The 25,026-nt window shown below is 44.5% G+C and overlaps 1 protein-coding gene across 5 annotated transcripts in view; it reads left to right on the top strand.

Annotated features, from left to right (window-relative positions):
- KALRN (kalirin RhoGEF kinase) overlaps positions 1-25,026 on the top strand; it is a 527,013-nt gene that overhangs the window by 413,593 nt on the left and 88,394 nt on the right. For 4 of the 5 annotated variants that reach the window (XM_062005203.1, XM_062005205.1, XM_062005202.1 and 1 more), the window contains exons 34-35: positions 10,853-10,882; positions 12,421-12,667. In XM_062005203.1, the coding sequence (XP_061861187.1) occupies positions 10,853-10,882; positions 12,421-12,667 (277 nt within the window). The remainder of the gene's footprint in view (positions 1-10,852; positions 10,883-12,420; positions 12,668-25,026) is intronic. The other variant, XM_062005204.1, reaches the window with a different exon arrangement.

Here is a 25,026-nt window from a genome sequence, read left to right as displayed (position 1 = left end):
AACTCTATGGATTCACTGTCTTTCTGCAATAGGATTTCCTACACAGCTTATCTTTATTTCCCACTTACTAGCAAAAACCAAAAAAAAGAAGTTGTTTCCCAGAGCACCTGTCTTTATGTCTGCCAGTTAAGGATAAGATTGAGATTTAGCCCAGGATTTTCAAAAGAAACCCAAAGGAAGTAAATGTTCCATTCATACAGAACATCCCTGACTTCAGGCTCTATTCCCCCTCTGCACCTCTGAAATCCCCAGCAGCAGCTCTCTAATTGAGCTGCCCTAAGCATGTCATCCACATGGCTTTAGAGATCCACTGGAAAAGATAATGTCAAACTTGAAATGTACTTGGACCTCACACTGAAGATTTTACACTCAGCCACCAAAGTCTTTTGCTTGTACTGGACACTGTTGCATTTCATATTGTCAAACACCCTGAGGATGTTTTAAATTCAGTTCATATCACCTTCTTCTGCGTGTGTTGTGTGTGAGAGAGAAATGTCTTTTGGGGGAATAAATGAACAAATGCATGAGTGTTGTGGGTAAACATGGGCATCTGTCTTTGAAAATTGAGGCCTCTGTATTAATTGAACTGAGTTTTGCAAGAACAGAAATGAGCATATTCATCCAGGAACCATTTACATGTAACAATGAGCACACAGGCCAGAGTATTTTATCTGAAGTGTCTCCAGTGAAAGAAATTAAGCAGGAGCTGGGAATGTGCTTATCAATAGACTTTATTATTCTGCTCATCCTTTGATAAATGAACATAGCAAGTTCTTTCCGGCTCCTCTCAATCTTCTACTTGTTTATGCTGGACTTCATTGATCCATATTTAGCCCTCCCTGATAATGTGACATGGCAGGAAATCTAAATGGCAAAGTCACTGAGCATTTCCTTTCAGTTGAAATAAAGCAAGTCAGATTGGCTATCAAACTCTTTGGATTTATATTCTTATTTGAAAGAGAACATATTACCTTGTTAGAAACTAAAACAAGGCATGCACACAAAGAAGCATGCCATCATTTTTTGTTGTTGTTGTCAAAGAAGAATATTTTACGGGAGGAACATCCTCTGGGCATGCTCCAGTCAGCTCTATCAAACAGAGAATGATAAAATACAAATCCTGCAGCTGCTGGTTCCTTGGGGAGTCACATTAGAGTAGTACAAGCAACAGCCTTCCATTTTAAAAGAGGAAGCATACGACTGCAGCCAAAGGCCTTTCAAGTCTATTTTAGGTAAGCTGATCTGCATAAAGACCATTGTAATCTCTGGTGCTGCTCAGGTTTTAGGCAATATTTTTGTTTCATAATGCTGTTTCTGTGTCCACTGAAAACATCTGCTCAGACGTGCCAGGCTCGATCGTGCACCCTGTTACATCACTTGGCAAATGAGGTCACCTCAAGTAAATAGCAGTATTATGGAGAGGAGAATGAAAGCCCCAGGATTTAACTGTTAGGACTTGAGCTGCAATCAGGCATGATGGCTGAAGACCATGCAGCAATGCTGAAAAGGCTCAGGGGGTGCAGTGGACAACGCGAGCAATAGAGTGGACTGAAACACAAGTAACAGTCTCCCTCCAGCTACTTTTTCCACAGTGCCAAACATTCCCTGAGGTTATGGACATGTAACAGTTTTGTAAAGTCTCCTGCTCAAAGCAGGCATTGCTTCAAGCAGAGTTCATTCATGCAGCCTGTTTGCAGCAGCAGTGACCTGTTTTAAATGGTGATTAATGGGAACACTGAGCTGGAGCATATTGTTAGGGTGAGACAGGCTGGAGAGTTGGGTGGAGAGAAATCTAATGAAATTCAACAAGGGCAAGTGTAGAGTCTTGCATCTGTGGAAGAATAACCTCATGTACCAGTACAGGCTCAGAATGAGCTCTTAGAGAGTAGTGTAGGGGAAAAGGACCTGGGGTGCTGGTGGGCAGCAGGATGAGCATGAGCCAGCAACGTGCCCTTGTGGACAAGAGGCCAATGGCATCCTGGGGTGTATTAGAAGGGCTGTGGGCAGTAGGTTGAGAGAGGCTCCCCTCCTCCTCTACTCTGCCCTTAGAATATTGTGTCCAGTTCTGGGCCCCTCAGTTCAAGGGCAGGGAGCTGCTGAAGAGAGTTCAGTGCAGGGCCACAAAGATAATTAAGGGAGTGGAGCATCTCCCCTCTCATGAAAGGTTGAGGGAGCTGGGGCTCTTCAGCTTGGAGGAGACTGAGGGGTGACCTCATTAATGTTTACAAATATGTAAAGGGTGGATGTCAGGAGCATGGACCCAGGCTGTTCTCAGTGATGTCCAATGGTAGGACAAGGGGCAATGGGTACAAGCTGGAACACAAGAGATTCCAAAGAAATATAAGGAAGAATTTCTTCCCTGTTCAGGTGAGGGAGCACTGGAAGGGGCTGCCCAAATGAGTTGTGGAGTCTCCTTCTCTGGAGACATTCAAAACCCACCTGGAAGAGTTCCTGTGTGACCTACTCTAAGTGGTCCTGCTCTGGCAGAGGAGTTAGACTGGATGATCTTTCAAGGTCCCTTCCAACCCTTAAGATTCTGTGATTCTGTATTTCTGTGGTAGCAACCAGTAGACTAACGGGCATTAGAGAAAACATCTTGGGAGTGAGGGAGAAGGCTGTGTGGGGTTGCCTGGCTGCCTCCAGCCACTATCAGACTAACGGCAACCACTTCACCCAAAGAGCATCCAGAGTTCACATTGCAGTCCCAGCCTCTTGAAGTCTGATTTCAGTTTACCAGAAACATTATCACTCTCAAGTGATGAAAATTGATGGACTGTACTGGGTGCCATAGGAATAGACACTAGATGGCTGGGCTGCACTGAGCCCAGCCCTGTGCCCAGTGCAGTGCTGGGGCAGAGCAGTTCCCTTGGCTATCACACATGAAACCTGCCTGGCACCCAGCACCAGCTAACAGTCGTGTTGTTAACATGCCCTGGTTTTAATAATGTGGACTAAATCCTTCTGAAAATTCCCTCTCTGCAGTGTGACACTTGCAAGGGGAAGAGGGGCAGAAAAAGCTGCCAGCCAGAACCACGTCTTCCTTTGCAGCTTGGGGGTGAATGCCACTCGCTCTTGTCATTCCTGTTCTGGCATCTCAAACCTGCATATCCCTTTATGTTCTGTTAGACCAACCTACTACTGAAAACCATTAAAAGCAACTTATCCAAATCCACCTTTGAGTTAATTCTGGGCCTAAGGCCCTGATTTATAGTAACGGGACCTAGGGACCAACAATAAAAAAGAAAAATAGCAGCTATTAAGTCTGTAAAAAGGAAATGAATTGGAAAAGGAGAGGGATGCCAAGCTAGCCTCTCCAGCAATGGCAGAGGGGAGTCAGGCTTGCAGGAGCATATGGCTTGGACATAGTTTGAATAATCTTCTCCAATTAAAAATAAAGCCAGTTTTATAGAAAACATCTGTGCTGTGAATTCAACAATTTGGGAAAAAGAAAACCCATCAGGGGATACTTTAAATCTTTCACCATGTTTTTGGTTTCTCTGTTCAGATCTTTAACCATTTTGAGGAGCCAACATCCCTGAAGGGGTGTTGTGGTTTCCTATGATGCTACCAAGCATCAGTTCGGGCTTTTGCATTTCTCTATGCTGGGTTCCCCATCCATCCTGCCATCAGATATCCAGCCTCCATTGCTAAGGTGTGTGTATTTTAGGACAGTTCAGAGCACCTGAAGCAGGTCAGTGAAGATCAGCAGAGGGTCTGTGATTAGCAGGCATGGCTGGTGCTGGGCTGGGCTGAGACACAGGAAGGCAGATCTGTGCTGCTCGTGCCAGTGCTGGCATCTGGGCATGGCAGCCCACTGAGGAGAGTATCCACCCAGTGCCATCACGCTTATCTGTGTCTAAAACACAGAGATACTGAGCCACTAAATCCTGATCCCTGCATGCCAGCAGAGGTTAAGAAGAGAGTGCATTATCTGCCTTTGCACACTCCTTTCTTAGAGGAAGACTGTAGCAGGAAAACATAACTTTGAAGCCATCTACAACTGCTTGTCTTATTGTGCCTTTCCTCTGGATATCATTTGTTTCCTTCTCAAGAGGACTTCAGTCTCAGGCCTCTCATCTGCTTGTTGTGAGCCATCGTTCCTAGTTTCTCAGGTAACTACTTTTATTTCAGTGTAATTTAAAAGCAAGGTGGCTAATCAGGGACCTGTAGGTCCTAATCGTTCCCTGACAGTGACATCAGGGAAGCAGAAGGTTCTCTACTGACAAGCAAATAGTGGGGGTAGCTGGGTATGCTGTCTCACAGGGAACAGGTCTACTGGAAGATTATTTGATTCCTCCTTTCTCAAAACTCTGAGCAGGGCAGAACATCCCAGTTAGATAAAGACAGATGTGCACAGTCCCCACCTTCTGCCCTTGTGCCTTGGCTTTCTAAAGCTTCTGCTGAACTTCAATTCTCCTTCTCCACTGGTACCAAGTATGTGATGCAGACAGCTGGGTTTTTATTTCAAGCTCATCAGCTGTGTAGCCCCTTTACTGTGCACACTTTGCCTGTGATCTTTGTACCTCCTGGCCAGAACACGTGACCGGATTTTACGTACTCATAAGTGGTGTCTTGGGAGCTGATGTCTGATGAATCATCTATTGACTGAAACCCTTGACCTGGGTCAGGATGGTCTGCTTTGCTCACACTGTGCTGGACACACCAAAGAAAGCAACTGGGAAGTACTCCCTAATTTCAGTCTATCTTTTTGCTTTTATTAACCTACATTAATAGGTGTGAGTTTCAATGTCTTGTGGCTGAGTAGGGGTTTGTCTTGGAGGGGTTTAGCCATCTGCCTTTCTCACCTTCTGCAGCACTGGTAGCAGTTGTGCTGACTCTGTGTCACTGAGGAAACAGAGATTATATCTGCTCCATTTTGTGCTTCTCCAGGGAAAGGAAAGGAATGGAATTTTGGTACCAACTCTCTGAGCCAAATGCCATGAGAAAACCTCAGCATTTTATAGGATAAAGCACACACTGACACTCTGGCTCAATTTGTTTAGTGAAACAAAGTGAGTCTGGTCATCTTTATCTTCAAAGGCATTTTTTATAGCTGGATGTGCTGTTTAATTTTCATCGACTTTGGTCTTACTTTATGGGGAAAAAAAAAGCGGCTTCATAAGTAATTCAGACAGCTCCATTCAAGCTGTTCTGCAGATGTCAGCATATGCCAGAGTCCAAAATGCAGCACAATCAGGATATGGTCCTCAAGTAGAGACACCAGCAAGAGATGCTGGACAGGAAAGGTATGTGCTATTTGAAACCATAACAGCAGATTTCCTTTCCGTTAGCATATTTATACGTCCCACGTGTCATCTCTGTCTCTTCTTCCTGCTGTGGAATAACTGAACTGTGTCTTAATTTATAGAATGCTGCACATCTTGATGCTTCTGTTGTTACCTCCTCGCTGAGAGGAGCAAAGCTGGCACATTTGGGCTACAGGGCTGTCATCACGATCCTAGCCATGTGTTTGTCTAATTGCTTAAATATAAAGGGACCTCTTGGAGAAAACAGAAAGTGGGGGAAGTACTGACTGCATCTTAATGGAAAATGGGTAAGGGTGGCCTGAGGACCAAGAAAGACTCGGAGATGAGACAGATATTCTCTCCTGAATTTCCAATTCTGAACTCCATCATAGAATCATAGAATGGTAGGGGTTAGAAGGGACCTTTAAAGATCATCTAGTCCACCCATCCATCCTTAATAGGTTATCTCTGGTTCAGCTCAAAGCTCCTGAAATACAGTCTGTCCCCACAGAAACACCTCTGTACCAATGCATGAAAGCATTCCCCAGAATGGCCAGAAGTTTCAGCTCAGCATCCTTTATAGCTGTAGAGGCTTTAGAGGGAGGAACATGGGTGACTTAGTGTTTGCACTCCAAACAGAGCCTGTTAGGGAGTAAGAAAACTAAAGCAACGCTCTAGTGTGGAAATACCTCAAAGGCTTCTGAAATTGATCTCTCTTTCTAATCTCCCAGTAAAAAGAAAATCTCTACAAAGTTACAGAAGTTTTAACAAAGAACTCTGTGGGGGATAGGATTTCTCATGCCTGTGCCTCAGCTAGACTGACAGCTCCTGGATCCACTTCAGTGCAGACAGAGTCAACATCTAAGTGCTCTTAGTCACTTTTTTTTAATCTCTTGATAAGAATTCAAATGCCATTCTTGCTCCCACTGCCTCTGTCAGCCTCTTGGAATAGGCTGTTTATGGTGACTAAATGCTTCTATCCAAAACTGGCTGTCATCCAAAACCAGATGGGCAGAAAGCCTAAGAGCAACAGAAAACTAGCATTTTATATTAGGACACAGTGCTGCACCACACAGAATGCTTTGTTTAAACTAGCAGAGCTCTGTGCCCTGTTAATATATGTAAATAACCAGCTAGTGTGGATTTTACAGCAATGTTGGCATATTTCAAAATACTTAAACACCCTGAGCAGCTCCTCTGACCCTGATAGATTAATTCTCCATTGCTGATTCTTTGACCGAAAATCCGATGTCGACTCGAGGTTTGCAATGCAGAGTAAACAACTTCTTACCTCCCTGAAGTACACTGGCTTTTACCTACATCTGCACATGCTGTGTGCTGCTGACTCTGCTGCTGCTGAATGTGATTTTGTGATTGAAAAACGTACTGCAGGGGAAAATGAAGCATTTTAGGAGCAGAAAAGGGAAATATGAATAAAATGAAACAGTAATTTTAATAACAGAGTATGCTGGATAATTTAGTATAGTGAGGTGGGATGGGCATGGTTCTTTACATTATAATCTGTTTTAAAATAGCTTAATACTGCATGAGAGGGCACTTGTGTGTTATGTACTGACAAGAGCATCTTTGGCAGTTGTGAGCCCTCAGGCCAGATACATGACAGCCTATGGCAGCCTGAGCTTTTGCTGTGTGTTCAGACAGTGTGACATTTAGAAGGAGTTGAAGCAAAGGTGAGACATGGGTATAATGTACTGACATGTCTTCTCCTGTTCTCTGTTACCACTAAGTTGTGAAAAGAGTCTGACCAAACTATAGAACTATAGGCATATTTGGAAATGTGGAACCGCAGGTACAACTGATCTGTGTGCTCTGCTTGGCAGCGAGTTGCAATAACTGACAGTGAAGTTGCCTGAGCTGTGGTCATTCCTCAGCATCCAGCCTAGGGACACAAATACAAAACTGAGACAAGGAGCTACTCAGGTACATGCAGCATCTGTCCCAGGGCTGGCTGGAAGGAGATAGCAGCATCAAAACCCTGGCTGTGGTCCAGCTCACAGCATCTCCCATGAGTGTCAAATGTAATTCCCTGATGGAACAGGTAGCCAGGTCATCTCTGTTATGTGCCCCTACATTTCACAGACCACAATGTGGTTTGCAAGCCTCTAACAAACTTAAGACCTTAAACACAATAGTACCTTAATTATGGCACTGTGCCACAGGAGGAAAGACCAAGCATACCCATATTTTGCATCCTTGTAGAAAAGGACAGTTGAAATGCTATTGCCTTTGCTGGTACAGCTGGTATTTATTCACTTACACGGATACAGCCACCACAGTGTGACTGTTACTAGTTCTCTGCTTCTCAGACCTTGAGTTTAGCTCTTAGAACCAGTGTGAAATTAATTGTGATTTGCAGGATAAACCATTTAGTTATCCTTTTAAGAAGTACCTGAGGAATTCTTCTCCAGACACCCATCTCCAAAGTCCTGCTTAACCTATTAGAGAGCTATTCACTCCCATTTTTCTTACAATGAAATGGATTTAGTGGTAGTTAAGATCTATTTTAGAGGGAAGGAAGGACAGCCTGTGACCTGATAGGTCTTTTCCATCTGCAGCATAGCTATAAACATGCCTCTGGTGTTCAGACTGCTGCTTTGTGGCTAGAAACTAACCAGAAGCAGCAGTAGCCATGCACACATACTTGGATTCAGGAATAACTATCTCAAGGTAATCCTCCACCACTTGGTCCCTGCTGGTCCCTGGAGCTGAGCTGGCTGATGTGCTGAGGGAAGCTCAGATGCCTCTATAGGAGCAGGAGGATATGTCCATGCCTGGGATCATTTTGGCCCTTCAGCCTCCCAGAACTAACAGGCACCTGGTTCAGTGTTCCCAGGAGCAAAAAAGCTCATGTAAGTCCTGACAAAACTCATTCCCGCAAAGCAATGTCTGACATAACCTGTTCACATCGATGCTCAGAGGTTTTTGAGCAGTGTCCTGCAGGAGATAGGGGAGTTTTCAGCTGCTATGTAGCTGAGTCCCTGCCTGCCCCCATGACATAGAGCAGGACTCTATTCTAGCTCAGGTATGATCTAGTTTAGAACATAGTGGTAAAAACACAACACTGGATGCACAATGATGCTTTCTAGCCCAGGCACTAGTGAAAGCAGAAGATGAGAGATAGTTTACTGATGGCAAGCAGCATGGGGACAGGCTGGGGCTCCCGTTAGCTGCTCTCAGGACATAGGGCACCTTTGCTCTGGAATGCTTGGGGCCCTCCTGCTTCCTCATTGTATTTTGCTGTTAGCTTCTGCCATTTCCTTTTCTCCCTGATGTTGAGGCTATTGCTTGCTATGTAATTCATTACATTTGTCTGTGTGTCAGATGTTTCAGTTATGCCTTGTGCTCTGCAAAGACATGTCACGTTGTCATTTTCGTTCTAACGGCTCTCACCAATCTCATTGTACCACACACAGATTAGGCTGCTGTATGGGTTTTAAATATATCCAGTCAGTGGCTTTAATCATGGTTTTTATCACAGGAAACATAAAGGTGAACATTACATGTTAAAATATGAAGCCATTTACCTGTGAAGTTCAACCTTAAAGGCATTCTCTATTTTCTTTCTCTTTCCAAACCAAATACAATACATGTGAGAAACCAACAGCCCATCTGTATTGCAATTTGCATTCTCTGAGGTAAAGAGAAGCATGATGTGTTCTCTGAGATTGGAAAATTAGTCTCTAAAATAAGTAACTAATAGCTTGAGGGATCACTTCATAGGTGAAAGGATTGCTGTCTGGGAATTGGATGTATTTGCATTATTCCTCAGTGGCTTACAATTTGTATACGTGCTTGCAAAATGTAAGGTTTCTAGAGACACTTTGCTGTGGGCTAATTTGGTTAAGTAAATATTCCTTGTGGTGTGGTGGTAAGTAAGACCCAGAACAGGCATGGTAAGCACTTTGAAGTCCTCTGGCAAAAGGAAGGAGCTCCTTTTCTGTTCTTTGTGGCCGGCACCTAAAAATGATCTGTTGGCCTCTACCTGAGCTAACTGCTTGCACCTACTACCTGAACCTGTAAAAGGGAACCTGCTTTGTTCCTCTTGCCAAAGAGGGAATCTTTCCTTGAAAATGTATTATTTTAGCACCAGCTCTTTCAGTGGGAATTGGAACATGAGGAAGCCCCTGTTGTACGTTTCCATCCAGAGAATGTGGAGGAAGGGGTGATTCATCCAGTTTCCAGGGAGCTGAGGGAGGCTAGCTGCCCACTCACACATCAAAGGCAGGCTTCTAAAGTTGGGGGAAGCTCTTCCCCTGTGGAGGAAGAGCTTGATCACATTAGGTGCCAAGCAGCTCCTAGAGGGAATGATTACTTCCAGTTCTCATTATATTAAGTAGCTATTTTTTAATGAATCGAAACAAGAGCTTGGGGCTAGATAATACCTGAAGGTCCTGGAGCACACTTGCCTCCTCTGGGATAATATTTACAGGTGTTGCCCTAATTGAAGCATCTGTTTACATCACAGATGTTTAGTTATTTGAGGAGGGGTTGACAACAGACCAAGTTCAGGTTAGCTGCCCCTCAGCCCATGGTACCGAGGGCAGTGTCACAGGTGAGGAGCAAGGAGCTGCTTAGGGCAGCTCTTCCCATGCTGATGCTCCCTGGAAAGTGCCTTGCTAGTCCCAAACTTTACCAAGCACTGTCTTCACCAGGGCTTTTCCCTGGGATATTTCAAGGCTGTTTCACCTTTCCTGCCTAAGCAAAAAAAAGTTTCTTTTTCAAAAATCAACCTGAACCATCCAAAGAATTTTTATTTAATATTCTGGATCATCCTCCGCCCACATCATTGGAAACGATGGATCCTGGGGTCCGGTCTGAACCAGCTCCTTCGTGCCCAGACACCGCACATCAGTCTTAGATAAGCACTTTGAAGACAAGCGAGAGTTATTTCTTGACAGCAAATTAGCTGGCGGTGTGATGGCCAACACGGACACCTAGTGGTACTCCAAGGCAGGGCACGGAGATGATTTACCTCTTTCTCTGGAAGAGCAGATGATAACAGCAGAGTGTTTTTTCACTTGTTTTCTCCTAAAAGACGGAGAGATTTGACTATTTTCATATGGTATCATATATGGATAGCATAATATGGGCGGGAAGAAAATTGTCTTGGCAAGGAGCAGTGAAAAACTTAGGGGAAAAGCATCACATTTGGTAACATTTGTCAGTGTTATTTACCAAAAGTAATCAGGTTTTTTTCCCGTGTCTTAAATACTTCATACCATACCAGACTAGATACTATACTGGATTTGAAAGATTCTCCTAAATTAGTCCATAGCAAAGAAATCTCAGTAAATATGACAGCAATATCTTCCTCTTACCATACCTGTGAATTGTACTCCAATTATGGGCAGGTTATGTCAGCGTGGTGAATGGTGGGTTTGTTGATAAACTGCATAGGGTAGGTGCTAAACTGATCTCTTGTGTGCTCTCTGCAACACGCTGAGCTCTTTCTGCCAGGATTAATGTGAGCACTCTGTCTGAATGGCCTCAAACAGCTGCTGTGGTTTGTTTGGTTTGGTTTTTTTCTCTCTTTATTTACAAATAATCTTTCAGAGAAATGTTTCCTTCTTCTTCCCCAAATCTAGCATTTCGTCTACGGCAGAGACACAGGACAGGTGAGAACCAGTCCTTGTCCACTGACCCCTTTCTGTAACTGTAAATGCCACCTGTGTGACTGGGATTCCTTTCAGGCCTGCATTAGACACACAAACCATTATGCCACTGGAGGCTGGTCCCGTGGGAGTGTGTGTTCAGGGCTGCTTGGGCTCAAGAGAAGGGGTTCTGAGATTGTACCGGCTGAAGAGTGAAGTCGGTAGAGATGTGTGTTCTCCTCAAGGGGTCCCTTATTCCAGCTGACAAGCAGATCCCACTTCTCTCTGCTTTCACAGAGACACTCAGAGATTTATCTCCTTTCAGTTGGATTTTGAAGGTGCTCTTTTAAATCCTATTATAACGTGTTTGAGTTTATAATATGGGGAGGTTTATGGTTTTACATTGTTTTAAATCAGCTTGTTTACTGTTCTTATCTTCATAACTTCTGAATCGGTGAACTAATTTCTATCCAATTTGACACTGGAATAAGGACCTCAAAGATTCCTGCATGCTTCAGGGAAGCAGGCAGCACATAGAGGAGAAAGACCCAAAAGAGGTCTCGACAGGCAGACAGCAAGAAAGCCACACTGCAGAGGAGCATTGGGAAAGACTTCTCAGGCCAGAAAAACCTAGATTTGCGCTCACACCTTTTCAGACACTAAGAATCAACTTCTGAGAGCCAAATCTGTGCGAAAACAAGCTTCATTAGCTCTGCTGCTTGTGCAATCACTACTTCTGTTTTGTTCTGCTGTTTACACAAGCACTTACATATCCGGTCTCTGGTTATATAGAGGCTGTGATTAAACAGAGACCAGAATTATTCATCGAGAGTTGCAGGGTGAGAGGCTGAAGGAAAGCAGCAGGTTGCCAGCGCTCGGTACGGAAGTCAGACGCTACATTTATTCTTAGGTACAAATCCTGGAAGTCAGCAGATAATCAATCACTCTGCGTTTATATATTTACACCTCTGTTTTCCATCAGAGAGCAGCATGGGAGGAGCTTTTCTGATCTGCCCGGTCAGGATTCCCTAGTCTCCCGAGAGGTCCCTAGAGCGAGTTCAGGAACATGAGGGCACGTTTCTTGTCTTGCAAAAAAAAAGTTGTAGCTGTTTCCTCACTGCACTGGTGGCATGTGGGAATGTGTCTAGCTCATGCTGTAAAGTGAGCAGGAATTTGTCCTGCCGTGAGAGCATAGTACCGAGGTAGCTATTGCTAGTCTAGGAAGTCACCTCAGGAACTAAAGCAAGGGGGAAAAAAAAAAAAGCAGTGTTTCTGATGGACACCCACAGCTAGAAAATTCACCCCCAGCTAGCATTCAAAAGGGGACTGGGTGGGTAGCTTTGATTTCTCACTTCAGCCCAGCAGAATCAATAAGTAAACAAAACCAGGGTCATAACACGTTGATCTTTGACAAAAGAAATTATTAACCTAGCTTCTAAGGAGTACAAATCCTGTCTTTGCCAGTGTAAATATGATGCAAAGATGATTGCCTTCATCCTGCCCTCTCTAACTTCTGTTCCTGTTCCTTTTTCTCCCCCCCCTCCACTGTTGAACCTGGGCAGTTGTCTGGAGGGTGTGAACTAACCGTGGTGCTCCAGGACTTCACAGCAGGCCACAGCAGCGAGCTGAGCATTCAGGTGGGGCAGACGGTGGAGCTGCTGGAGAGGCCGAGCGAAAGGCCAGGCTGGTGCTTGGTGCGGACGACAGAGCGCAGCCCGCCTCAGGAGGGGCTGGTCCCCAGCAGCGCGCTCTGCATCTCCCACTCCCGCAGCAGCGTGGAGATGGATTGCTTCTTCCCTTCAGGAAAAGGTAGGCAACACTCCAGCAAGTTTAAGACTCTCTCAGATTTTCCCCTTTTGTATCATGTAAGTGCGAAGCTGCTTGGGCTGCTCCTGCAGTCGGCGTGGGTATAAAGCTGTTTAGTGTTAGTGAGTTTTGTTGCCAGGTCTCTGTGAGTCGGCACAGCAGTAGCCTAACTCCATCTCCATGAATCAATGTTCGTGCCTGTGCGTCTTTTGCTGTGTGGCAGTCGTTATTGTCTTGAGATTCTGCATGAAAATAAGACCTTTAACACCAAAGAGACTCAGTTCACAGCCTAAAGGCCTAGAGGAAGGGAAAGTAATGTTGTACATATATCCAGGATGCCCCTGATTGTGGATATGTTGAGTGCCACAGTGCACACTAGTGCCTGGTCTTTTAGTATGTCACCGCTGCCTGTCTATGACTACAAATAAGCCACCAGTGAGTACTGGTACACTCTATTGACTTTGTGAACTGGAGATGTTGTGTGCAATGGCACAGCACAATGGGGAAAGAATCCTTTGCAATTAACGTGCAAAAAATCATATCCCTGGTGTTATCCTGAGAGCTTGGGCTTTGCCTGCAGCGAGCAGCGGTGAAACACTGTTTGTCTCTGTGGTGTCTGTGGCCTGTTCCGTTGATGTTCTGTTCTGAGCAATGTGTGTCTTACATATGGCACTCATGCAACCAGGCATAGGAGACGCTCCAGACTGACAGACCAGAATGGGTTCAAGTCAGCATGGCCAGAGCAGGACTGCTTTTGGTTGTGCCCTTGCTTTTGGCCATGTACAGTGTGAGTAAGGTCCAGAGAGGAACGGCTCCTGTCATCTCACTCCTGACTTCATGTCTGCAACCTGAACTGGCTTTTTAAAAACCTCTTTTTTGTCCATCTGCAGTAAGGGAAGTAAAATTTGATCAATGCCTGTTTGAGCAACTTAAGCTTGGTGGTTTTGTTTATCTTGAGAAAAAGCACTGAAGCCAGGGTGCAGTGGGTCCTCGCTCCTTGCCTGCGCTCTCACTGCGAAGCGGGGAGTGGACACTCTCCCAGGACAGAGCAGCATGGCAGGGACAGGGTCTGCAGTCAGAGCTTCCCTTAAAGAGCCTCTGGCCCAAACCTGTGAGAGCAGAGTTCAGCTTTTCCTCTGAGATCTGATGCCTTCAACGGGTCTGGTTTCCCCTTGCCCTGCTTTGCAGGAGGGAGGAGGTGCAGCCAGTGCCGGCTCTCTGTCTGCGGTGTGAACTCCAAACGCGTCACTCGCTTCCTAGAGCCGCTGAGCACACCCGGGGCCCTGCCCTGCTTCTGCCCTGTCCTGGTCCTCAGCTCTTCTCTCTGAAGCACTGCAGTTGCTTGCATGCAAATTAAATCTGTGAATAAGCGGGAAAGTAAAGCTGAAAATCAGCCTGGTCTGCGTAGGAGCAGTCACTGCCCAGCATGAGTCACGGGAAAGCAGAGACGTGTCTGTTGGGTGCATGGTCCAGCAGCTGGGCTGGGCTCTGCTGAAGGACACTGAGACACCACTCAAACTGCAATTGAATGTGCTGGCTTGTAGAACTTTTCCTCAAATGAAAGATAACTAAAAATTGCAGGAGTAGGCGGTGGAAAGGGAGGCAGGAAATCCCGAGGAGGATGGAAATGGGGTGGTGCAGGGACTGAGGGCTGGCAGGGGACATGGGGACTGCTTCTGGCAGTCTTGAGCTTCAGGGCCAAGCTGTGGTTGGTTGGCCAGAGCCAACTGATGCCTGGAAGCCCCCAGGCTGTGTCAGCCCAGGGCAGAGCCCGCACTAGCCCCCTTTGCCTGCCTGTGGGACTGGTGATCTCACACAACACTCTGCAACCACTTCCAGGTTGGAGCTGGCTCTTGTCCCACCACCTCCAAGCAGGTGCAGAGTCTTGGGCTAGCTGGCTCCAGCCATGTATTCGTGGCCTTTATTTCCTTATAGCTCTTTTCCCCTTGGCCTCTGTTTTCTTCCTGCAAATACCAAAGCTGTGTCAGGGAGCCTCAGTATTAATGGGATCTCCAGAAGCGCTGCTAGAAATAACAAAAATAGCCAGCCGATCCACAATTTTGGCCAGAGTACAGCAAATAGGTTCTGTGTCTTATCAGTTCTCTCTCTATTAAGAAAGCAGGAAATTGTTTAAACTGAATTAACAGATGCTGGGAATAAAGGAAGAAGGGTAAATGTAATGTTTTAAGGGGGAAATGCAGTAGCCACTTGAAGAGCCTGCTGGTCTCATGAGATGCTGGAAGGATTAGCGTAATAAATGGCTTCTGACTATTGAGATTCATGTCCTCTGCTTCCAGTAGCTTTTGGCATGGGCTGGACTCAGAATCCTTTGGTACAGGCTTCCAAAATGTCTGGCCTTTCTCTACAACCCAGAAAAAAGGCTGATACATCTATATTGCCATCAAATGGTGTCCTCTGTTTCAAGTATGAAACACAGTAGAACAGATGAATGGCTAAATTTTGCTTGCAGTTACCAAGGCACATAATTCTTTCCTTTTACAAGCACTGTAATTTCAATAAAAGAAGGTGTCTGCACTCAAACCTTAACATTTCTAATAATAGAATCTGCCATCTACAATAGAAACATGCAGAGTTTTGACAAGTATTGAAACATAGTTCCATCTGCTTAGTGGGTAATGGCAGATTACTGTGTCTTGTCCTGTTACAGGTCCTAGTGAACTATAAATCATGTGGCTCACAGAAGCTACCTAACATCTTTAAAATGAAAGGGTAGAGAAAGTAATATGTCAGCCAACACCTGAACAGATGATGGCTTAAAAGATTTGGTGGGATCATCAGAGTATTTCGTAGAGCATCAGTGCAAGTCCTCATCAAACAAAGAAATAAGCTTTTTTAAACAGCCTCCCTGGAAGCCACTGAAAGTGCAAAACCCACCTCCACAACTGAACACGTGCAGTGGCTCTTCCCTCGCTTTTTTTTACACTATTCTTTTGAAAGCAGGTAATGAATTAACGTAAAATATTGCAAAAGGAAATAAGTGATGTGAATAAAGGAGAACTAACCTGAAAGAGAACACTTCCTACCTTTTGTAATGAAGTGCTTTTACAGTCTCCAGTTGTTGTGGATCAGTAAAAGCACAGAGGCTTTGAGGACTGGCCTCCCAGCCTTCCTTCTGGCCGCTGGTTGTATTCATTTGGAGGATACACATTTGATTTTTTTCATGACTTGACTACAGCTCAGAGTCCAAGTACAGTCCTGCCTGTCCTTCCCTTCCAGTGATCTGACAGTGTTTGCAATTCCCCGCTGTAAAAAGGCAAACAGGTTTCTGGGATTCACCTTTTGCCAGTGGCTTACAGACAACTGAGTAAAAGGAAATCATCTGCAGTCTCTGTTACTGTGCTTGAGAATTTGTGGGATGGGGTTTTTTTCTGACTAGCCGTTCTAAGAAGGAAAAAGAAAGACTTGTGACACTAAGAATGAAACTCTGTTTGAACTATCCCACATGGCTAATTACAGGAAAGCTGTGGCTTTTGTTCCTGTCTCTCTCACCCTATAATTGAGCTCTAAGGTATTAAGCTATAAATTTAAAATCAAGAGAGAAATTTACGTGGATAGAAAGCAACTTAATGACCTAGCCAATATTCATTACAGGTACACTGTGACAAGCATGTTCCTGGGTTCAGCCTGTGAGCTTTGACTGATTTTGAATTTGAATTTGGCCCATGAAACATTTAGGTGAAACCTTGATCTTAAAGCTCTTATCTTACCACCCCTCCCCCAGCATTTTGCATGTAACACTGAAGTCACAGTGTAATTCAGAGTAACGAAGGCTAGTTCTGGCAGTCATTTTAAGCAATCTCCATCACCAAAGGAAAAAGAGTTTAAAAAACCCACAGGGTTTTATGACACTTGTTTTGGGCTGATGATATGATGATAAAGGATCCCTTTCAGGGCCCCAGACCAGGCCCTGACTGCAGGATACTTGTGTCGGGTACGCATCTCTGGAGGAGATGAGGATATATTTTGTTAAGATGCTGTGCAAACATCTTGCTGTGCGGGCGGCTGGCCACTTAACAGCAGGGCTTTGGTGGCAGTGGTGGGTCCTTGGAGCAAAGCAAACTGAGAAGCAATTGGGCTTCTTCCAACCTAAGAGGGAACATAGGTCTCACAAGGTGTACATGAGCAGGGTGAGCATCTCATCTGCACTTCCCAGGTGGGTCACATTGGCCCTGGTGCATCAACTGGGAGAGTACCAGACTTAGAGCAGGACTGGGAGGAGTTTTGGTGCTGCTTAGGTGACAGCTTGTACATTTAGGGGATCACCTACCCGATCCCACAGCCAGAGAGAGCCTGTGGCTGGTAGGCACTATGCCAGGTTGTGCTGTGAAAGAAGGAAGCCGGATAAGGATTTAATAAGGCTGGTGAGAGAAGAAGAGTGGTATCAATGAAAAAGAGGTCACGTCGAGACCTGCATGTTTGTTACCATTCCTTGTGGGAAAGAGCAGATCATTTAATGGATTAGTGTGCAAAGCTGGTGAGGCTAGTCCAGCTCTTGCTGGGGTTGTAAGTTGCTTTCTTCCAGTTTCCGGTCTCAGAAGAGTGATCTGTGTAGGGAAAAACATAATTGTTTCTTCCAATGTCTCTGTTTCTAAAAACATGTTGAATTTTAGGCAGCTTTTATTGTGTCCCTGTTCCCGTTGAGTACCAAACTGCGATCTGCATTGGCTCAAGCACTTTCTCTGTTGTGTTTTAAACAGTCTCTGTTGCAAAACACATTCAATGGTAATGATTCCTGATGTCCCAGGGGAGCTATGTGAGGACGATTGAGAAGTTTTAGTGCACTGCATTAAACCCTCAGTTGTCCTTGTAGAGGCCGAGGTATTTTGGGGTTTGGATTTGAAAGTCTTAATTAAGAGCAGTCAATTAAAACATTTGCATGGCTCTGAACTAAAGGAAACATTTTGTTAGGTAACACATTTTATTTAATTGGCACATAAACAGGTCATGAGGTTTCTTTTAAACAAACAGTGTTCAGGCTCCCATTGTCAATATAAATATGCAGTATTTAAATAAAAAAGCAAACCTTCACCTCTGTTCCTAATACTGTTCCAGTAATGGTGTTCAGAGTTGAAATTCTGTAGTATAGATTGCCTTTCAAGAGAGGGCACGTGGACCTCTCCTACCAGCATTTAGTGCCTCGTGGCATCCTTGTTACAAGTTCAGGACGTGGCTTACGTAGAAAAATCACATCAGGAAAGTTTTTTACTGCCTTTTCACTCCTTTTCAATTGTGATAGAGCAGCTGGAAACAAGTGGGTTGACCAGCATGGCGTAACACAGCAGCTCTCTGTGGGCTGGTGCCAAGGGCTGCCTGGGCCCAGCTCAGGACTGCGGCTCCACCTCAGTATACATTTACAAGTGTGGTTCCATGCAGTCATGAAAGGAATGGGAATAGAAAGATGAAAGAACTCAAAAACACTTTGCTATTTCAACTCAAGTCATCTTTTCCTTTGTTTTTTCTCCACAGTGTCTCCGTTCTCTCAGTGTCATCAAACAATGGCTGTTTGCCTTCACTTTCATGGCCCTTCCCAGCTTCTCCTCACCATATCACTCCTTTCTACTTCAGTGGGCAATGTCTGTTCAGGTGCTGGAGAGCTGATAATGCCTTGCTTCCCTACCTACTAGTATATTTTCATAGTCCACCTTCTCCTGGATTCTGTTATCTCCAAAATAATAATTTTAAAAGATGAACAGGTATTTAGCAACAGTTGGCAATATGGGTGATGAGATCTGATTTGTGTTGTTTCTAAGTAGTAGTCCAAGTCAAGCCTGAGAGGATGATCTGTACCTGAGTAGAGGTATTCAAATCACTATGACTGGTCACTGTGACCAGTCCACAAACTACCTGAGTAACTAGATTAAGTTACAGATAATTACTAGAGTTAGCACAGCCTGAGCAAGCATGGCAAAGACTTGTCTTCCACGGTAGCTCACAACAGCTTAATTGTATGTAGCCTGTTGGAGCTGTGTTCTGATGGCTTGTGAACACTCAGACTGTTCTGACGTGGTACATTTCTGTGTCATTGTTTTTTCTTATTTTCAGCATGGCATCACTAGATATTTAAAGGTAGAGTCAGTCACGTGGACTTGTTTAGGACATATCAGGTAGCAGTAAAGTCAATTATACTTGTTGCTTCAGCTGCTTCATTATCTAACAAAAGCAAAAGGCCTCCAGTGCTCTACCTAGAATTTTATTTTTGTGGAGAAATATAATTTTGATGAATGCTTTGGTAAAACAGGAAAGGCTATTTTGGGGGAAGTTGCTTTGCTTTTGTACAATGGATTTTTATTATTTTAAACACAGGAGTCTTTGTTTAAAAGAGAGAAGGCCTGCAAATTTTCTTGTTTACTTTGCCTTTGCTTCCCCTTCTGACAGGGGGTAAAACTTTATCCACCTAGTCCCCTGTCAGCTTAACCCCAAGTTTCACTGTACAGTGTCTGTGCTGTTTTTTTCACTGGTTTTTCATAGGGGAAAAAAAAAAAAGGAGGAGGGAATTCAAAGTGCTGTGGCCAACTGAGCTCATCAAGGATGCCAAAGGGTTCAGCACTTGGTCAGTCAGGGAAACCAGGGGAAACTCAGCAGTGGTACACACAGTGCTGTAATCCACACACAGTGTGATCACAAATGATCCAATCAGGATTAGACTGTTGATGCTGGAATGTTTGGACCTGTCACCATTTGTTGGGCCTGATTCCCCAGTGTGGGACCCACCTACCTGTTTTTCCTGCTGCTGCTTCCATTCTTGTCATAGGCTACCCTCGCTGCATGTGTACCATGAGCAACTTGGGGAATATAGCAAACAGGGAGAGCACAGGATGAAAATGGGCAGAATTCTTTAGCTGGTATTGCATAAAGGTCAGGGTACCTGAGCTAAAGATCCCTTCTGTCATTACAGTCTCCAGCAGCTTTATTATTGTGCAACTCATGCTTAGCTTTCTAATGCATAGCTTACAGCACCTTTGGGACCTTTGTTTAATTTGGCTGGGAGGCTTTCAGAGAACAGGGTTTCCTGGTAGCAGATATCATATTGATCACCTGTATCTCGTCATTAATATGCTGGCACCATCGTCCCAGGCTGTGACTGAGTATGGGATAGAATTGCTGCCTATTGGGATAATAAATCATTCTGATTTTAGCATCACATTAGTCAAAGACAGCTAAAAAAAAAGAGGAAAAATGGTCAGAGAAACTCTAATAGCAGTGAAATGGGAAAGCACCAGCAAAAAAATGTAGTGCAGGATGTTTCCAAACTCTGTAGATCTGTAAGAGGATGGAAACATTCCCATTTCAGAAGTTTAAATGCCAGCCTCCATGGAAGGAAGCGACAGCCATGGTGTATCGCTGCCACGCTGGTTCCTGTCAACACTGCCCAGAGTGCTGCTCGTTTGATAGTCATTTCCAAAATGAGAGATCTTCTCTGTCACAATAAAGGGTCCTTTGTTTCCTTTAGATATGCTTGTCGGTTTGTTGGAGAGGCAGTTTTTGGAAGAGGGTATGGTCACATATTGCAGCGCTTCTGTTTTGTGGAGAGATGGTGGTTTGGCAGGCCCAGGGCTGGATGAGGGCTCAGCATACAGGTGGCCAAGCAGACTGGCTCGCCATGTCAAGGACTGGAGATGAAGGGAGTGAGGGGAAGGGAGACAGGGATCATAGCTCTAAAGAGGCTTTCTTCTGTGGCCTCTCTTTCCTCTCTTCACTTGCCTTATCTGTTTGAGGTGTTCAGAGTAACACTCGCACAAACGACACTGAGCATTTTGAGGCAGAGAAGAACAGAGTTGCCAACACTTGAGAGTTGCCATGCATGCTCACAACTCTCTGATGTTTCTCTGAGACTCTCATGTCCTGCTGAAGTTTGTTTGTAAAGTCATTGTTAGAAGGCATTTTCATGCTTCCCCACAGGGGGGGAAAAAAGAAGTAGTGCAGAGTCCCTCTCTGCTTTAGGCTCAGGACCACACTTCCTCCCACAGCTTCTGTGGAAGACCAGGGTCATAAATTCTCTGTGCCCTCCTGGCTCTCCTGCCTGTCTTCCCAGCCTTCTTTCCGAGAGCCAGCCCATGCTATCCAGGGCCCAAGTTAAGCTACCCCAGATAGTCTGTGCTCCTCAGTGCAGGTATTGAGAGACCCCAGATCACCCCTTTCCCTATCCTGTAGAGAAGCAAGAACCTCCCACCTTGGCTACAGCTCGTTCACAAAGTGGAAGTCCCTGCTACTAGGGAAAAGGAGTCTTCAATTCTTATTGCTCAAATATTGATGTCCCAACTGTTGGGACATTGTAGAGGCCAAGGACCGTTCTACTGAGTAAGTATTATACTTCTAATTCGTTAAGTGAGGTAATAATATGTAGTAATGCGTACTGTGCAGCATCCCATGTGGCCTGGGAGAGACCAGTGGCACCTTCCATACTAAAGACCGTAAACCAGGGAACTCCTGCCCAGTCCCCAGATCTCCCAGTGATCTCAGCACATGTCCTTTCACAGAATGGCTGAGCTCGGCCTTCCTTTGTGGTAGCAGGGTCAGAGCAGAGAGAAGGGCCTTCAAAGAGTCTCCACAAAAAGGGATGATTGAACAACGGTTGTTACACTGATAAAGGACTCATCTGCTAATGTGATACTGAGGTTCAAGAGACCAGGCCATGTCAGGTATTACCCAAGGCTCTCTGCACATTTATCTCTACACAGGGGAGGCATCTTCTGAAAATGATCTGTTTCTTTTTATTAACTGCATAGGAACCTCAGAGATGCCTTCTGTTTCTTCTCCTCCTTGGAGCTGTGGCACCTTGGTGCATTGCAAACACCAGAGCAAGCAGACAGAGTAAAGAGTTTAGGTTGTAGCCCGAGGTTTAGTTTCCTGCCCAAGGTTTTATACCAGCTCTGACCTAAAGCCAGTAGCCATAACATCTTCATGCCTCTGCCCCACTAGTGAAGTATTTCACAAGTGAAGGGGCCCAGAGGAAGGGTATAAAAATAGCTCCTTGAGTAAAATCCTGTGTATTTAGTCGTGTGTCTTGAAATACATGGAGCATAGTGGGAAGGGGGGAGTTGTTCTGTAGCTCTTGGCCCAACGAGCTAACAGGAAGGTCATCCTGAAAGAGCAACGGGAGCATGTGGATGGCTTGTGTCTTGTTTCCTCTGAGGACAGACTAAATTTAGCAGATTCACAGATGGACATTGGGATGTAATTCATCTGGGACTGTGGGGGGAAGAGCGGGGTCTGGGTTGTTTGCCTAAGCTTTTTGCTGTGTAACCAACTCTTCAGTGAGACACCATTCGTTATTATGTTCATGGTTTTCTGCCATGCTCAGTGTGCTGTAACTGATTGACTGATCCTTTTCCCTGGAACATTTAAGGTGTAAGCATGAATGAAAAATAAACTGCTGGTTCTGGGCTCATGCCTGACATCCCTACTAACTTAATGTCAAAGTGTGGATGCACTTTTTAATAGCATCCTCAGAAAGGTTGACCCTGGAGCTGGTACTTGCAAGAACTGAAGGTGATTTTTTTGCTTTCTCAAAATGTTGCCTCCTCACTCTTTCAGCTTCCAGATAGTTAAAGAGACTAACCCTAAATGCAGTATTTGCATCCTGCAAGGCCTGTACACTGCTGGGCTGGTCCTTCCGTTGCTAATCTTAAACAAATATTTTATGAGTACGTTTTGAAGTGAACTAGCTCTGCTAAAAACCCCATTTCCCTGACCAATCTGAGCTGGAGATAGGCAAACTGCAATGCAAAGCACATGTGTATTAAATAATGTATTTCAAGTAATTGAAATGATGTTTCTGTATATCTGCTTCAGCACACTGCACAGATTTGACATATTGATCCTGACACGAGAAGCCCAGTTTTCCTGTCATTTACACAAGCATTTTGTCAGAGCAGTTATTCCCAGGTTACACACTTTGCAAAAGAGCCTGAACCAATGTCCACTTTGCCTAGTTCAGATTAATCCCAGATTCTAGAAAGCAGAGTTAATGTCACCATCACCATGATGGTCTAAAAGTCTAGGGCAGGAGGTTATTTACGTAAATATTAAGATACACAAGTATCTTTTTCAGTCCATATTAACTGGTCTCACAAATGATATTATCCTATCTTACATATGTTGCCTTTAACTCCAGAACTGTATTTTCTATTATCCCCAGAGTCTATATTTGACCATGTTTTCCTTAAGTCTGTTTAAATCAGCCTCTCACAGTTCAGAACACCTAAAAAACGCTTTTCTCTTTTCCTATGAGATTAAACCATTCTTGTGTTTAGATGTCCTGAGCATATGTATCATGCATCCCTCATAAGTGCAGAATTATAATGCTGTGAAATAAGTAATTTGTTTTTCTTTCTCGAGTTTGCAAAATGCAAAGTACATTTTACACAGTGTAAAAATAAAAAGAGATAATAGCTTGCATATTGTAGTAAAGGTTGGAGACTTCTAGTCTCTCTGGAAGTGTATCTTCCAACAGAAACAATAGTAACACACCACCCAAGCCCTCATAAAGCAGCCCTGACTTCTCTTAAGCAAGGCAATTTGCAGCTTGTGTGTTGGTGACTCCTGTTTTCATGAAGGGCGTCTAAGGTTCCATGTTTCTCAACAATAACTTTAAACTGCCAGATGCCAAACTACAGTTTGTTATTGCCCTTTGCTTTTGCAAGCCAAAGAGATTGCAAGTTAAATACTAGCACCCAGTGTTCATATTTCAAGGGCATTTTTCAGACTAGAGAGGAACACTGAAATCTTTCAACTCAAGACAGACTTTAAAAAAAGTGGGTTTAGGTCTGTTTCTATTTTACTCCTTGCAGCCTGTAGCCAGCTCTTTATTTTCTCTGTAGATTTCATGTATCTTCAGAATTTTAAGTTAATAGGTGCATTTTTCCATATATACCCAGTTTCATTGGAAATCTACAGGAATTGCTTTTAGGTATCAGAGAACAGATTCTGGCCTTAAGAACCAAATGGCATTCTTCAGAAAAGCACTGAAGAATTAACTCTGCAGGACTGTTACTCAGTCAAATAAGAGCATTTTTCCATTCACTGACTGCAAAAGTCAAATGAAGTTCCATGCAGTGTGAAGGATCCAGGGTGCTCTTGCTGCAAAGCAAGGCCTTTCTAATTCATGTAAAGCTTAACAGAAAAGGGTTTGTGCATGACTGGCAGGGGAAGGCAGTTCAGGCTTTACAGCCCAGTAGTCTTCATGGCCATTGCACATCTGTTCAGACAAATCCGCTGTAGTTGTGCTGTGCATACACAGTGCCGCTACATGGGACAACTGCTTTGTATATTGCCTTTACCTGGAAGCTATACATGTTCTGCAATACTCAATCTGCTGCAGTCTTTCCTTATTTCAAAGATGTGTCTTTCTGCACGTAAAGATGCAAAAATATACTTTCCAATCTCCATCAGCTTGCTGATTGCTGTCATAAGACATGCTATGGAACATGCAGGCACAGCAGAGAAGGGCCTGATCTCAGCAGCACTGGGGGCTGATGCTTCTCTCTGCTGAGCAAAATATAGTCAAATGGAAGTACCTATCTTGTCTCACATGGGGAGCTGAATCTCTCTGAGCATCAGGTATGTGCCCTCTGCCTACCTGAGCAGCCAGGATTTGCCATAGCGAGTGGGATCAAGAGAGACCTGGAGACAGTACAACAGTACAGGTGATGCAACAGTCATATGCACCTTGAGGCTTTTGCAGTAAAATCTAAATAGTGACAGGAGGCCCAAGGCAGATCAAGGAACCAATCTGGGCTAAAATGCACAGTTTTTTTCACCCTGGGTTAATTTTAACCTGGATCCGCAGATCAGATTCACCGTGAGGCTGCACAAACATTTCTATTGGCACAGGAGGAATGGCAGGAAGGAGCAGGCACCTGGGAGAGACAGAAAAGGCAGCAAAGGGTTTTGGCAGGGCTGTTGCCTCTTGAAGACTCCAAGTGCTCATGGAACTATCATGTAATATGGAGTGTTACTTCCAACCCTTAAGATTCTGTGGTTCTATGTGGTTCTGTTACATATCGAGAGACTGGCTGAACATAGGAATTAAAAGATACTCCACACCATCACATACTTGTCCCTCTCACAGAAAGACAGAAGGTTTTTCTGTCTTGCAGTGACTGGAAGTGCCACTGTGTACAAGTTCAGCTTTTGGCAATGTTTGGTGATACCAAGCAGAAGGGGATTTCTAGAGTTTTTGGTGCTAGACTAGCAATCGCTCCCTGACATTCCCTGGAGCAGCATTTCTGTACAAGACAGCAGCAGAAATCCTGCCTGCCAGAGAGCTAGCATCCTAAAAATGCCATTATTGCTAGTATGTGGACGCTAAAGAATGAAAGCAGGCAGAGGTGCTCCACACT

Source organism: Colius striatus, chromosome 11 (assembly GCF_028858725.1).
Source record: "Colius striatus isolate bColStr4 chromosome 11, bColStr4.1.hap1, whole genome shotgun sequence".
Taxonomy (NCBI): Eukaryota; Metazoa; Chordata; class Aves; order Coliiformes; family Coliidae; genus Colius; species Colius striatus.
Note: the sequence above shows the minus strand (reverse complement) of the source record. Positions and strands in the feature narration are given on the sequence as shown.